The 14,103-nt window shown below is 41.4% G+C and overlaps 1 protein-coding gene across 2 annotated transcripts in view; it reads right to left on the reverse strand.

Annotated features, from left to right (window-relative positions):
- Window positions 1–9,022: 9,022 nt before the first annotated feature.
- LRCH2 (leucine rich repeats and calponin homology domain containing 2) overlaps window positions 9,023–14,103 on the reverse strand; it is a 33,173-nt gene continuing 28,092 nt past the window's right edge. For both annotated transcript variants that reach the window (XM_065729381.1, XM_065729380.1), the window contains exons 18-21: window positions 13,197–13,309; window positions 12,646–12,783; window positions 12,270–12,347; window positions 9,023–11,843 (exon numbers count right to left, since the gene is read on the reverse strand). In XM_065729381.1, the coding sequence (XP_065585453.1) occupies window positions 11,724–11,843; window positions 12,270–12,347; window positions 12,646–12,783; window positions 13,197–13,309 (449 nt within the window). In that variant the 3' untranslated portion in view covers window positions 9,023–11,723. The remainder of the gene's footprint in view (window positions 11,844–12,269; window positions 12,348–12,645; window positions 12,784–13,196; window positions 13,310–14,103) is intronic.

Genomic DNA, 14,103 nt, shown 5'->3' on the forward strand with positions numbered 1-14,103 from the left:
ACAGGTATGGTTGGGCTTGTGGATGCTCTTATATAGGTTGGTTCCACATGAGGAAATTTGAACTGGGGAACTGGACAGCCCAGCCTCCCTGGCAGTGCTCACATCCCTGCACATGCCTGGGAATGTGCACACTCTAGATAACAGCAAAGAGAAAGGCAGAGGAGCAGGAACTATCCCCTGCCACCGTGACAGAGGGAACAGGGGGACAGAAGGTTTGCCAGATAACATAGCAACCATTTCTAACACTGCCAAAAGAAATGGTCTGCATGGCAGGACCTGAAGGTAATGCTGCTCACAGAAAAGCACAACAGGTTTCCAATGCTGCAGCTTGGCCAGGCCATTCCCACACAAGTCCCCTTGTGATCCACTTCAATAGCAGCTGTGCTGAGTTGGTCCTTTGGCACCAACCACTGCCTTTGAGCTCGGGGTAGGAAGGTAAGGGGATGCAACATCTTGCACACAAATCAACAGCACTCCGTTTATCACGCAAAGGGACACTACACTGCCAGAGCCAAAATCTGATGTCACGTTAGCAGCCCAGGGTGAAGATGAACTGAGGACGACTGAAGAGCTATAAAGCATTTATTAGTGCAGTTCTCATGGATGTGCTGCTGCAAAATGCTCCCAGCCAAAGAAATGCCTACATTTCCACTGGGCTGAGCAACCAGGGCTCAGCACCAAGCAGCCATCTCCTCCAAGGTCTTCTGTAACTGAAAGCTGAGCGTGTCCCAGTGCCCACATTCACCTGAGTGAGAGCCCTGTCCCTGCAATGGGTGCAGACCAGGGTCCTGAAGCACATGCTGGCAGGTGCCCACACCTGAAATCCCCTGTGCACTTCAGAAAGATGTGGGGATGCTGACCATCAGCTGCACAACTTCGTGCTCTACCTTCAGTGAAGTTCACTTTCACATGGGCTGCGTTAAAGGTTCCACCCACACACGAAATGAGGAAACAGAGGGGGAAGCATTGTTCTTATTTTTTAAATGCAGTTCTACATCATTTCTCATGGTCAGACAGCTAAAAGGCACTGCTGCCTGACAAAATAAGACCAAGCTGGGAGAGCTGAATAGCAGATCACTTAGCAGGTGGTACGAGCATCTGCCCCACTTTCACGACACGGGTGGGGCTCAAGCAGCTCAAACACTGCTTAGATAAAAAAATGCCCATAAAAACATCAGCTACCACCTCAGCTATCGCCTGATCTGAAGTCCATTGCTTGAGAAATGCAGAAATTCCTGTGCGAGTGAAGGACTGACCCCAAAGATCATTGTGCTGTTTCCTGCTTGCTCCCTTTCCTGGCTCTCACTGGTTCTGTAACTGAGACTTTCCCTACGTGATCAAGGGATGACTTTTTGTACATAGGTCACCCTGAAAGTAATGCCTCCTAATTATTTCCAGGGAGACTACAACAGATACAGAGAGCACAACAGCACTATTTGATGGAGTACATTCTCAGCTACAGAACATCCCTTTTCAACACAGTCACCCCCATGACCTGTGCATTTTTGCCAGCAGTGAACAAGAGCTGCATGCCACACTTGTAAAAACCTGCACCAACAGAGATTACCCACTGCTGCACAACCTTTCACCACTCACCACTTCACTACACCCACTGTTTGGTCTCCAGAACCATTCAGCAAACGTCAATGAATGCCAATGGATGCCATTTTTTTCTGCGTGGGGGAAATCAACAGACACTATTTGGTCAGACCACGCCTCTGCTACCACCTGTCATACAATAATAAACGTACTGGAACATCAGTGGGAAGGTTCAATCTCCACTGCCTTCCCACCAACATCTGCCTCTGACATTGTGGGTCAATATAATAAGACAGGAGGCATTACTTTTGGAGCAGCCCCCTACGTTTGAGTGATTCCTCGGTCACGCTGTAATAACGTATAACAGGAGGAAAGGACAACAAAAAATACTTCAACAGACATTAAAAAGCTTGTTAATATATTTTCTTATCGATGTGCTAATCCATCGCCACCGACGAGGTGGATTTCAGTCACACTGGGGAGGAGAAAAAAAGTTATCTGTTTTAATGAAAGCATCTCAGCACTTTGGATTCTTCTGGAAGGACTTACCTCCACAGCTGGTGGGTACAGCAGCCTGCACTCCTCTGAGCACGAGTTATGCTCTCCTAATATCCTCTCACAGTGAGTAAGCAGTGACTTTACAATCACTTCTAATCCAATTATGATCGTGAATCTCAAAGCCTGCTTTTCTCCTGAAGCATCTCCCGGCGTTGCATCACCTGCCCCTGGGGCCACGCCAACAATGCTTTCTTAATGAAGTCACAGTTCCCAGTAAGTCCTTCTAGCTGGGCACTGGCTCTGCCTAAACTGTTTTATGATAGGGTTAATTAGAAATTCAAATAGGGTTTAAAGAAGTGCTGTTGTGAACAGGCTGCCTGACCTCTGCTTGCACTCACACATTCCCCTTCTTAATCTCCTGTCACTAGAAGAACAAATATGTTTTTCCTCTGGGGTACAGGAGCCTAAGAGCGGTGGTCAATGCATTTCACACTTGAAACCTCTCTAAAGGTACGGTGCAGGAGCAGGGAAGGTGCTGAAATGGCTGCACCTTCACTACTGCAGAATGCAGTCAGACAACTGCTGGTTCAGCCCTGTGCCCACCCTGCCTTGGGCAAAGGGAAGGCCTGGGGATGCTGGAGGGGTGGAGGGTAGTGCATGGGGAGAGGAAGCTTGCAGCATCACATGGAGCTTGCTTTAGGGGAAGGAAACATGCCTTGGCTTGTCCTCCAGCATCTGTCTCCCACCAGCTCCCTAGTTTATGCCCTGAGAATATCAAGCACAGAAAAAAGGAAACAAACAAACAAACAAACAAACGTTTCCCATTCTTTTAGGTTCTTGTTGTGAACATTTGGAACAGAAAATAATCATCTGATGTCAGAACATCCTCACAGCAACAGTGCAGCGATGAACAGAACACTGAGCTCAATGCTGTCATGAACAAAAAAGGCAAGTCAGTTCACTCCTCATGTGTTTTACCAGCACAATTTCAAATGCCTGATTTGGTTTGATTTCCCACTCTTGTTTTTTGAAAACACCTGCCCAGTAGCAATGCTTCCTTGTGGATGCTTTTCATGGGACCACCTTGCACGAACTGCACCCTCAAAGCTGAGATCTTCACTAAACAGTGTCATGTGGGGCAATGCCCTTGGACTCTGTACCACCAAAACCACAGCATGTGGACAAATTAACCAGCAACAGAGACGTGTTTTCATGTCAATCCATGCTGGAGATGTCAGAGCACGCTTAGCTGCTGGGAAACATATCACCCAGTGCTGATGTGGCACTGAGGGACATGGTGATGGGCACGGTGGGGAAGGGCTGGGGGTGGACTTGGTGATCTTAGAGGTCTCGCACCTCAGTGATTCTGTGAGCTGCACGTTGGTTCCACCTCCATTACCTGGTTTGCACGTTTGCAAGCTTGTGTAATAACTTTAGTCAAGCAAATCTGGAAAGAATCGAGTGCTTGGCCTTAAACACAACGTGGCTTGCCATTTAACTGAGGTATCAAACAGAACTATTGAACTCACAATGAAGAAACTTCAAAGAAAACATGAATACAAGTTATTCAGAAGAGCACCTGTCAACCTGACCCTGCACATTAAAGGCTGCTTCCAAATCATTGGTGTAAGATTGGAGTGCTGAAGTCCCCAGACACATGTCGAGGACCTCCAGATGTGGTACCTCAGTGATGGACAGGCAAGCACAAAGCTTGGAACCAAACAGAAAAGCAAGAAGGCAAAGTAACAAACAAAGCTCGATTTGCTGGGGGCCAGCGGGCAGGAAGGAATCCAAATGCAGCAGTCCTAACTACTGAATCTTTTCTTTTGCAACCTTTAGAGGACAGGAAGTGGTTTGGTAATTGCCCTGCCCTTGCACCAGAAACAATGCAGCCATCAGCTAACTGATATTCCCAGGAAATACAAGTTTATGCTCTTGAGCCAACATCACAACATTATCAGCGTTGGCTGAAGGATCTCAGTTACATCCTTGTGTAAATATCTCACTGGACCAAGAACACAACGTCCATACCGTTTCAGCATATAACGAACTCATCAATCACTGATTACCGGAGCAGAATAGCTTTAAACCAAATACAATTTGTAATTGAGTTCAATGCCACTTACCCCTTCCTAAATGTGCTGAGAGGACTCAGAGATTCCTCTTACTTTTGACTGAATTTATTTGAAACTGGAGAACGAATGGAGCTTGGGGTGGTTTCTCTCAACAGATAACTCTTCAGACACTCACGCACTTGGGAGTCCACACCACGAAGCACAGTGCTTGCTGCCAGATTTGCAAGAGAACAAGAGATTCTGGAGATCAAAAGCAGAAGGCCAAAAAGAACAACGTCTCCTCCACTTATGAATTCATACCTATCTGGAATGTCAAATTCTTAGTGACATAAATTAATATTTACTGTAAGAGATGAGCAGATCTTGCTCAAATAAACCACAAAAGGATTCTGAATAAACAGACTGTATCACGAGCTACTCTTGGGCTAGATAATTACAATATTATTAGTACAAGACTTCCTTTGTCAATAAGGACTAATTAAAAACGCATTATTTTTTTTTTTCAAATTGGCTTCATGCACAACATTAATCATCACACTTTGGATAACATTCTTGGAAGGGCTTCTAACAGCCATCAGTGTACTAGTCGTACCCACCAATTAATGCCTTTGAAGACAGCACCAGAATGCTCCTGTGAGTTGTAAGGATGAGGAGCTGATGTCTTAAAGCTCTGCAAAATTAAGAGCATCAGAACAGCAGTTCTATTTTTGTTTTAGGAAACAGAAGTGGGGCAAGCCACGTGTGACATGGGAAAAGCAACGTGCAGCCAGCAAGGTCTGTCAGAAACCAAGAACTCCTCCAGTGAGGGGAGAAAGTACTGCTTCTACAAACCATGGCTCACCGGATCTCAAACAGCAGGGGAAGGCACACCGAGGCACGAGTGGTGTAACCCAGCCGTGTTGTGTCTACATTCAAACCCTCCCATTTACAAAATCCTATTTGACAAACGTGTCCATGTCCGAGCCACGTTCCCAACAGCTGCTGGGCTAATTGTGAACATAGTCATTTTTGGATCCTTGAACAAAGTTAACCTCAAATGTAAAAAATAATATATATTATTGCAAAAACTTCACAAATTCCCCATCTCTCTGTGTGCATCTGGTGGAAATTATCTGACACTTCTCTTACTGAGCAGTGACTTTTCTCATGCAGATGACCAAGGACTGATGCGGTCTGTGGTTTCAACCTGAGACACGTGTATGTGTTAAGAGGTGCTCACTTTCAGCAATGCTGCTTTTCAGTTTCTGCTCCAAAGAGTCCCAACCACAGAAGAGCCATGTGGTGCAGGAGCAGAAAAGACACTGGCACAGGTTGCCCAGCCAGGCTGCGGGTGCCCTCCCCCAGCAGCACTCAGGGCCAGGATGGGTGCGTGAGCAGCCTGGGCTGCAGGGAGGTGTCCCTGCTGTAGCAGTGGGGTTGGAACTAGATGACCTTAGAGGTCCCTTCCAACCCCAACCATTGTGTGATGAGTCTCACAGAAAGCCTTCAAAAACCTCTACACAATGCAGCAGTTCAGTTCTTTGAACAGAAAGAAATTCAGGTAAAATATATTTTGTCATAGCTGAACTTTACAACTGGCAAAACCAGCAGTTCTGCTTCTTCCCCAGTGCTGCATCCGGCACTGAATGACCACAGAGGAGACAAAAGGTGACCCCTGCTATCGCTCCACCCATCCCAGGGTGGGGGAGGGAAGCTGATCACCTCCATCAGTAGGAGTTTCCATGCTGAATTAAGATGCAATCTTCCTAATTAACACATTCTCACCCGTTTCCCTGTGGATTAACCGGAAGACGTAAGCTACATCCTATGTATTTCCGTGGAATGGGAGTTCCCATTTCTTTTGTTGGATATGCAGTTGGGCAGGTTCTCTCTCAACACAAACACCTTTGCAAGAACATACAAATTGTCATTATTTACCACAAACACAAAGACTGAAGTCAAGGGAATAACTTGCCTACACGAAGGTTATGAAACAGTTTGTATTTTATACACAGAGCTATGTACACTGGTTTTGGAAATGTGGGTTTTTATCCATGCAATACAAAAAAAAAAAGGCTATTTACAAAAAAAAAAACAATAGGAACATTTCTTCAAAAGAAACATATACATGTTGGAAGCTCCAGTGGTAATGGAAGTCCTGAAAAAAAACAACACTGAATACACTATTGTACAGGTAGACAATCTTCAGAAGTGTGGAAAACGCACTTTACAAGAACAGGAAATTCATCAGAATGCGCTGTCAAAGAGATGCGAAGTATATACACAACTGAGGTGCCCATTTCTAAATGATCACTCCCCAACTGTGCCTCAGAACTGCTGCTGTCATGTCCTGCACACGTTTACATCATCCCGTTACGTTTTCCAAGTTTTATCATCACAAATTACAAAATCAAGTTAACCAAATACCAACGGAGCGATAACTGAAAGCAAATCACGTTCTCCTGGTTCTACACATCACACGAGAGTAAGAAGTATTCACATTATTCCCAACATAATCCACCAACCATTCTGCAATGCCTCCACACTCCCCCTCTGGAGCATCGTTGCATTACCTGCTGGTGCAAGAGACACCAATCCTTGCAATAAGGAAATCCACCCCCCCAGTTGCAGCAGTGATTACTGCAACGCTGCAGTTCAGTGACCACAGCCGAGGTGACATCTTTCATGTGAAGAAAAGGTTTCAACATCGACCAGTGGGAGATCCCATGCCAGGAAGGGCATAACCAAACCCTCAACCAAACCCCAACAGCAATTCTGGAAAGATTTCATCGATTCCTTCATATTCAAGAATAAATGAACAAGAATCATTGCGGCCAAATACTGGCTGCTTCATGACCTGCCCTCATAACTAGAATGGGGAGGGGAATAGTCAAGTTTTCCTCATTTCACACAGTTCTGAAATAAGCAAGCAAGTCCTCATTTGTGCCAAGAACTCCTCTTCAATGACTGACTTCATGCTGTAGCTATTGAGGGAAACTCTGCTCTCACTGAAGGCAATGGAAACCCCCGAACAATTTAAGTTGCTGTCAGCTCAAGCCATTCTTCTCCTCTTAATGTTTGCTAAACAAATCCTGGAAAGGCTTTTGGGAGTTTGTCTGAACATCAGAGATGCTTCTACATGACTAAAACACCATTAAAAAAAATTCTTCTTAGAAAGTGTAGTCTGCTACAAAGCATTTGAACCATAATTGACCGATGATGTCACTTTTACATCACCTCTTCTTCCTTCCAGAGAAAGTGTGTTGCTTATGGCAATCCCCTCTGCTTGCTATCTCAGAAATGCCAAAAACAGCAAAGGAGCAATGACAGTGTGCAGCTACAACTGCCAGATCTGTACTATGTGAAATACTTAAAGGCCAACAAAGCCAAGCAACGGTTTATGGCATAAAAAACACAGGAGGTAGAACAGCTCCTGTAGTGGCAAGATTAAACGGGCTCCCACTTAATCACATTCTACTTTAACAGTTAAGATGGGGAGATTTTTATTTTAATTCAAAAGGGTCATCTGTAAACAGGAAATATTCCATTGGCTTTGTGTGTGCTGTGGAGGCGTAGGGTTTTCAAGTCCACTTTTCCAAGGAAAGGGCACTGTTTAAATCAGATGTACCCTCTTGAAAGAGACACGTGTGTCAGACTGATTCAGAGAGGAAAACAAGAAGGTCCATCTACCAATACAGAGTCATCTCCTGTCTGCAGAAAGTGCCAAGAATGACTCCAAAAACCTCACGCCTGCATTGTGTTCAGCTGAAATCCACTCTCCTGAGACTGAATATATTATATATATATAGGTGTGAGTTATCACTGAATAAAGTCTTGCTTACTGCTTGACTAACATTTGGTACATTACTTAACACACTCGACCTCTTTGGAGACGAACAGACTGCAGCTGTAGTACACACAAGAACTACTTTATTTAAAAAATAAATAATTAAAATAATTTGCACGGGGGCCATAAGGCCAAACCATCATCTTTCTCTTCAATACTGAGAAGACGTGCAAATCTGGCTTCAGTGAAAATAGATGTCTTCATTTTTTTTCTCTAAATTTGGCCAGACTTCCATTAAACTCAGAAGACCACTGCTAAGCAATGAAGTATTTGTAATAAAGTTTTCAGTGCAGCAAAGTGACGGATGGTCGCCCTCACCTGCAATCTTATTGAGGTGACAGACCTTCCAATAGTACTGTGCTTAAGAGTATTTTTTCTACCTAATACTGTATGGCACATTAGAAGATTTGCATTAAATAGATACATCAGTAATATATAACAGCTTCCTTTGGCTAACCAGAGATCACTGCTTTAGCCAAGAAATGGACACGGTAGCTTTGCTCATGTCACACAAACTCATGTTTTGCCTCAGGTGCTCTATAAACTAAAAAGATAAAACCTTCTACTGAAACCAAGAGCAAAGTAAGCACTGACTTCACTGAAGCTAGGACTTCATCCAGAACCTCCCACAATTCCTGTCACACATTTATTGTTCCAAATGTGTGCTTCTGTATTTTACAGTAACTTATTTTTTGGTATGTTTTGAAAAGCCGTCAGATAGATGTGTACAGACAGGTTTCTGGACACCCAGCAGCCCCTGAATAACACAGCAGCCTGGCAGCATTATAAACTAGATGTGAAGCATTTCTGAAATACAATGTCTCAAGTCCCCATCCTTTACAGCTATTATTTCAATGTCACTGCTTGAAGACCTCACAATATCTGGAACATTATTGCTTAAAGCATTCGTGTGCTGCATCCAGTAACAGAGAAAATAGGAAAAAAAAATACAGACAGGCAGAAACCCTGTCAGCATGCTGATTCACTCCAGCTTACAGAGCATATCACATTATTGCAGTAACTTTGTGCTGGCAATAACAGACGGACTCTAGTTAACTCTTAAAATTCTTTAGGAAAACTTAATGTAGGTTCATTTTCATTTTTCCTTTACAATAGAAGTTAAAAAGAACAACTATGATAGGAATTAGGCCTCTGTTCTTTGTTTTTTCTAGTCTTAGCATCTCTTGCAGATGCTCCTATAATTCAGGAAGGCAACAATTAATTGTTGCATCGCTCCACAGTATTATTTAGAAAGGTGGCTAAAGGAAAATGAGAAAAGATTCATTCAGGTACAGCAGATCTCTTCCCAGATTGCTCCTAAGGACACACTAGAAAGCCTTAAATGTTTGCAATGTTAAAAAGGAAATCCTCTAAGTATGAGCATGTTTCCCCACAGGCATTAAGAAGGCCATAATAATTTCCAAAGAAATGCAAAGCAAGGCTGTTCCCAGCAAGCTCGTGGGGAAGAATTCTGGACTAGTTAAATGGTTATTTCTGTGGTTTTCAATTTCAGAGGTACAATTCAAAATGAAGCCAAGAATTCCATATCCAGTTATCATGTTACTGGGAGATAACATGCTAATCTTAGAAAACTGGTAAGTATCTGGCACCTTACATCATGGGAATTCTTGCTGTTCACACTGCAATATGGTAAATTCATTTAGATTAGACTTGGATTAAGAAGCGTTCAAAGTAAGAAAAAATACATAAGTGACAATTAAGTGGTAGTGTGGATTGGTTTATGCCACATAATTTCAAGTGACAATTCACAGTCAGCAATTCCTTGGCTAACAAACTGAAACAGAACTGTTACAGCCATCAGATGCTACACAGCAAGGAACTGAAAGGCAACGTTACTCCTTTTGGATGGCTGTGTTCTTCAACTGCAGCACTCAGCAACAGGAAATCTGCTTAACAAAACACATTACCTTCTCATTTTAGCCTTAGCATGACTTCATATCACAGAATTACAGACACTGCCTTTTGTAAAGAACAGATTTAAATTGTTGAGATGGGTATTATGTGCATGATAAGAAAAGCAATTAGAGATACAATACCTACTGCATTTCAAAAAGCCAAAGCAATATGGATTACATTACGTATTCTGTTTAAGGAAGTTAAGATTTTAGATCCAGAGCTTTGGAAATTCAGTTTTTCATCAGCTTTGCAATGAGCTGTGAAACCTTCAAGGAAAGGACAGAATCAAACCCTGTTACACACACACGTCAAACGCATCCCTCAGTTGAAGCACTGAAATTAACTTAGCCTAAAATAGAATACCTGTGACAAACTTTTCTTTCTTTAAATCAACAACCTATTTGACAAACTAATTCAAATTGCTGCTAGAATTACCAGATTATTTGCCACCTTTTTGGAAATGTGTATTCTGGGCACAGTTTCCAGAATACTCTCAGAATACTGAGAATCTGTGCAAGACAGATAAACTCAGAAGACAGAAACAAACAAACCACCTAGCACAGTGGGAATTCTGCTTTTCCACATTCACCCAGAAAAGTCTAATGTCTCAGCACAGTGACATATGCACAAACTGATCTGTGTGTTATGCCACACTCTTATGCAAACTACACAATAAATTCTGTGATCGTGACGAAGATAAACACTGATATTCCTCAACTAAATTATGGGTACACCTGTGGTAAAAATGTAACGTGAAGTCAGGAGTGGTATTAAAGTCCCGAAAGTCACAGTATAAACCTGAGATTTTGGCAGTTTTATCAAAATGTCCTAAGTTACTCTGTATACATCACTAGTCCTCACATTGTACTCACCACGTGTATTTGTTTGCCCCAAGCAAAGAAAAGTAGACAACTTTGTTTCTCCAGCAATACATTAAAACAAACAAAAAATGATTAGGTATTATCAAATTAAATATCATAAATAAAGTGTATTTACAGTATTTTCTAATTATTAGACAACAACATAATCAACTGTGCAACAAACTTAAAACACCCAACATCAAAAGTGTGAAGTATTAGTTAAATCTTCACTTATTGATTTTACAAAAAACTATTAAAATATTTAAAAATTCCCATTTTATCTATTTTTCAACAAAGAAATCTCAAAAATGTTTAAGACTATTAAGAGTTATCAATTACACAGGCACTTCACATGTAAACAATCTACAGTACAACTGAAAAAAAAATATTTGGCACCAACTGAGAAGACTGGAAAAGAAAAAACTGTGTCCTTTTTCCCATTGTATACTGCTTTGCATCACCATACACTCGGACTAAATACTGGCAATGTCAGAAGTGCTTAAGTTACAATCAGGAGTGCAAAAGAAAAAAAGAAAGAACACTAATATTAAGGTTTCTAAGGGAGTGGAAGTGGATTGCAGGTTTACCATCATACCATCACTACATTATTGTTTTACCTTTCAATAGGATATCTGGCCTTAATTCAAGCAAACAGGGTCAGGTTTTGTACTTCTGAATTCACTCAAAAACCATTTCCAATGTAGAAAAAGAAATCCAGCATTTAACTGTAACACTGTGAGATGCTAAATGGTAATTTTTAACTTAAAATTTTGACTTTTAAATGGAAAGAGAACCTGATGCTACCAAAATCTTTGTGTATCCAATTAGAACAGAAAACAAATCATTATAGTATTTTAACATCAGCTGACTCCAAGGTTTTCATGTATAATTCCAAAGTAAGGCTCTCTACAGCATCTGGACAGACATTAGTTTTTGATGGCTTGGACGTTCCCATGTAGGAATCCTATGTAGGAAGCTGAACTGCTCCAGAGCTTCCAAGAAATAGCATTACATGGAGGAAAGCTGAGACACTTTCAACGTAGGCAATTCAAGCAGAGCCTGAACTGTGAGGCCAACTTTCACCAGACCTCTTTCCTCTAGTATGTGATGAGGCAAGCAAAGTCTCTCCTGTAAAAATAAAGCAGTATATGTATTAAGCTTAATTCACTTCTTCCAAGTTGGGTAAAAGATTAAAAAAAACCATTCTCCCTGAAGCTGCACACACAGACATCTGCATAGAAAACATCCTTGGCTTTAACTTTTGCATGCAATTTGCATGTGGAAAATTATTAATTGTCCCCTCGGGACCTCTTGGGAATGTTAACAGATCAGAGTCCTCAGTATTATTCCTGCTGTTGGGTGCTAACTGGAAATACAGTATCCTCAATTTAATGCCACAGGCCAGAAATGGGACTCTTCCCTTATCTTCATATCTTTAAGTCCCTTGGGTGGTGTTAGAATCACTACTGCTCCCTAAGTTAAACCCTGCTGCAGGCCAGATTTACTGACACATTGTTGGTGTGATTATGTTAGTCAATAAGGCAATTACTGTACCTGTGGAACACCCAATTTTTTACAAGCATCCAGAAAGTTTTCAACATTTCTTCGGCACTTTGCCATGCTGAGTTTAGGCTGTAAAGAGAGCATAATAGATTTTAGTCACCTATTTGTGAAGTACTATTTATATCCGATGCAAATTCTGTAACAACTGGAAAATAAGTTATAACACAAATTATATAAAGTCTCAGTACATGAAAATAGCTCTTCAACTTCTGAGCCTTGTTTAATGCTTCTTGAAAGCAACTGAAGGGAGGAATGTAGCCAATTAATACAATAAATATTATACGTGATATCTTTGCACTCAAATTCAAAAATGCATCTTCAGTTATGATGCAAAAATAATTAAAAAACAGTGAGATAAATGACTTACCACTGCTGGTGATGGTACGTGAATGCTGGCAACAGAGCGTGGCCTTATGTGATTGGCTAAATGGCAAAGAACTACTCCATCCATCAGTGCTGCCCCAATATCATCTGGCAAGATCACTTTCAACCTCGATTCTAGATTCTGTTGAGGAGGCCATAAGTAAATTTTTTTCAACACCAGCTAATTATTTATTTTAAATACAAGGTATTTGAAAGCATACAGTTTTAAAAGGGCATTTACTGAGTACAATTATTCTTTCCTTTACATCAAGATCATATTCCCTTTGCTTCTTTTAATGACACAGCCACATAGATTGACACCAACATTCAGCCAGCAACTTCTAAAACACACAGCTCAAAATCATATGCTGAATCCCACTGCTCGTAACAGGAAAGCACAGAATTTAAAGGTAGAAATGTTAGGCTAAATATCTCTACAGCTGACACTGCAGAATTTGTAGGCTGAAATCACATAGAGTAGAAGACCAAAGCTTTCAACTGTAGCACAAAGCAAACTAAACACACTGAACCCACACAGTAAAGAACAGTACATACGTTGCGAAGTTGTCTTATTTGTTCCCTTTCTTCCCTTAAGTGCTCCATTTTCCTCCTCATTGTAAATCCAGGATCCATAGCTCCGTAGTCCTGGCGAGCTGCTCGGCTGAAAGCTATTGAACATTACCCCAAGTTAGTCTTTGGAATTCAAAACTTCAAAATAGCAATAAAAATCTACCATCAAGGACAGCAGCAGGGAAAAACATGCTGCAGAGCTTTACAGAAAAGAGATGTATCAGCATCCTGAAGTAACAGATGCTGCCCATGAGACTTAGTTTTCAAATGAAACATCCAAATCATCTTATTTGAGTGTGTTACTTCAAAATGTGGCCACAGAACTGACTTTGGCATTCAAATACCTAAGGTATATGATTCTATTTGTAATTCTGCAAGCTTGTCTTGCAGGCTAGCTTTGAAAATATTTTCATGGAGGATAAAGAAAAGAACAAAGCTCTTATCCAAAAGTTTGGAGCACTTCTTTAAAAAGCTTGTCTGTTAAATACTTTGACTGCAATTTACTTCATTAATCGTGTTCAGAAAGACTAATGACCATTGTAGTTTATAGAATATGGGCAAATGAGAACTAACAAGCCTAACTTCTATGAAATCACAGCTTCCTACAGCCTAGGACATAGATAACTCCAGAAAAAAAGCCAGTCATGCCCTTATATATGCAAGTAGCCAATCTTTGGCACAACACTTCCAAGCAGCTGCTTACAAATGATGACTCTAAGACCATAAAGGTTCCACTTGTGAACTCAGCCAGACACACTGCTACTGAGGGCTCTCAGGTTAACATTTAAGTAGTCAAATTTCACTACCACGAAGACTGAATTAAATTAAACAGAAAAATTCAGGTTATCTTTACAACAAATGCACCAAGATTGTTCTCTCCAAACAATGTATG

Source organism: Cyrtonyx montezumae, unplaced genomic scaffold (genome assembly GCF_038088225.1).
Source record: "Cyrtonyx montezumae isolate F1298 unplaced genomic scaffold, pur_monq_1.0 scaffold_11, whole genome shotgun sequence".
NCBI classification, from domain to species: domain Eukaryota; kingdom Metazoa; phylum Chordata; class Aves; order Galliformes; family Odontophoridae; genus Cyrtonyx; species Cyrtonyx montezumae.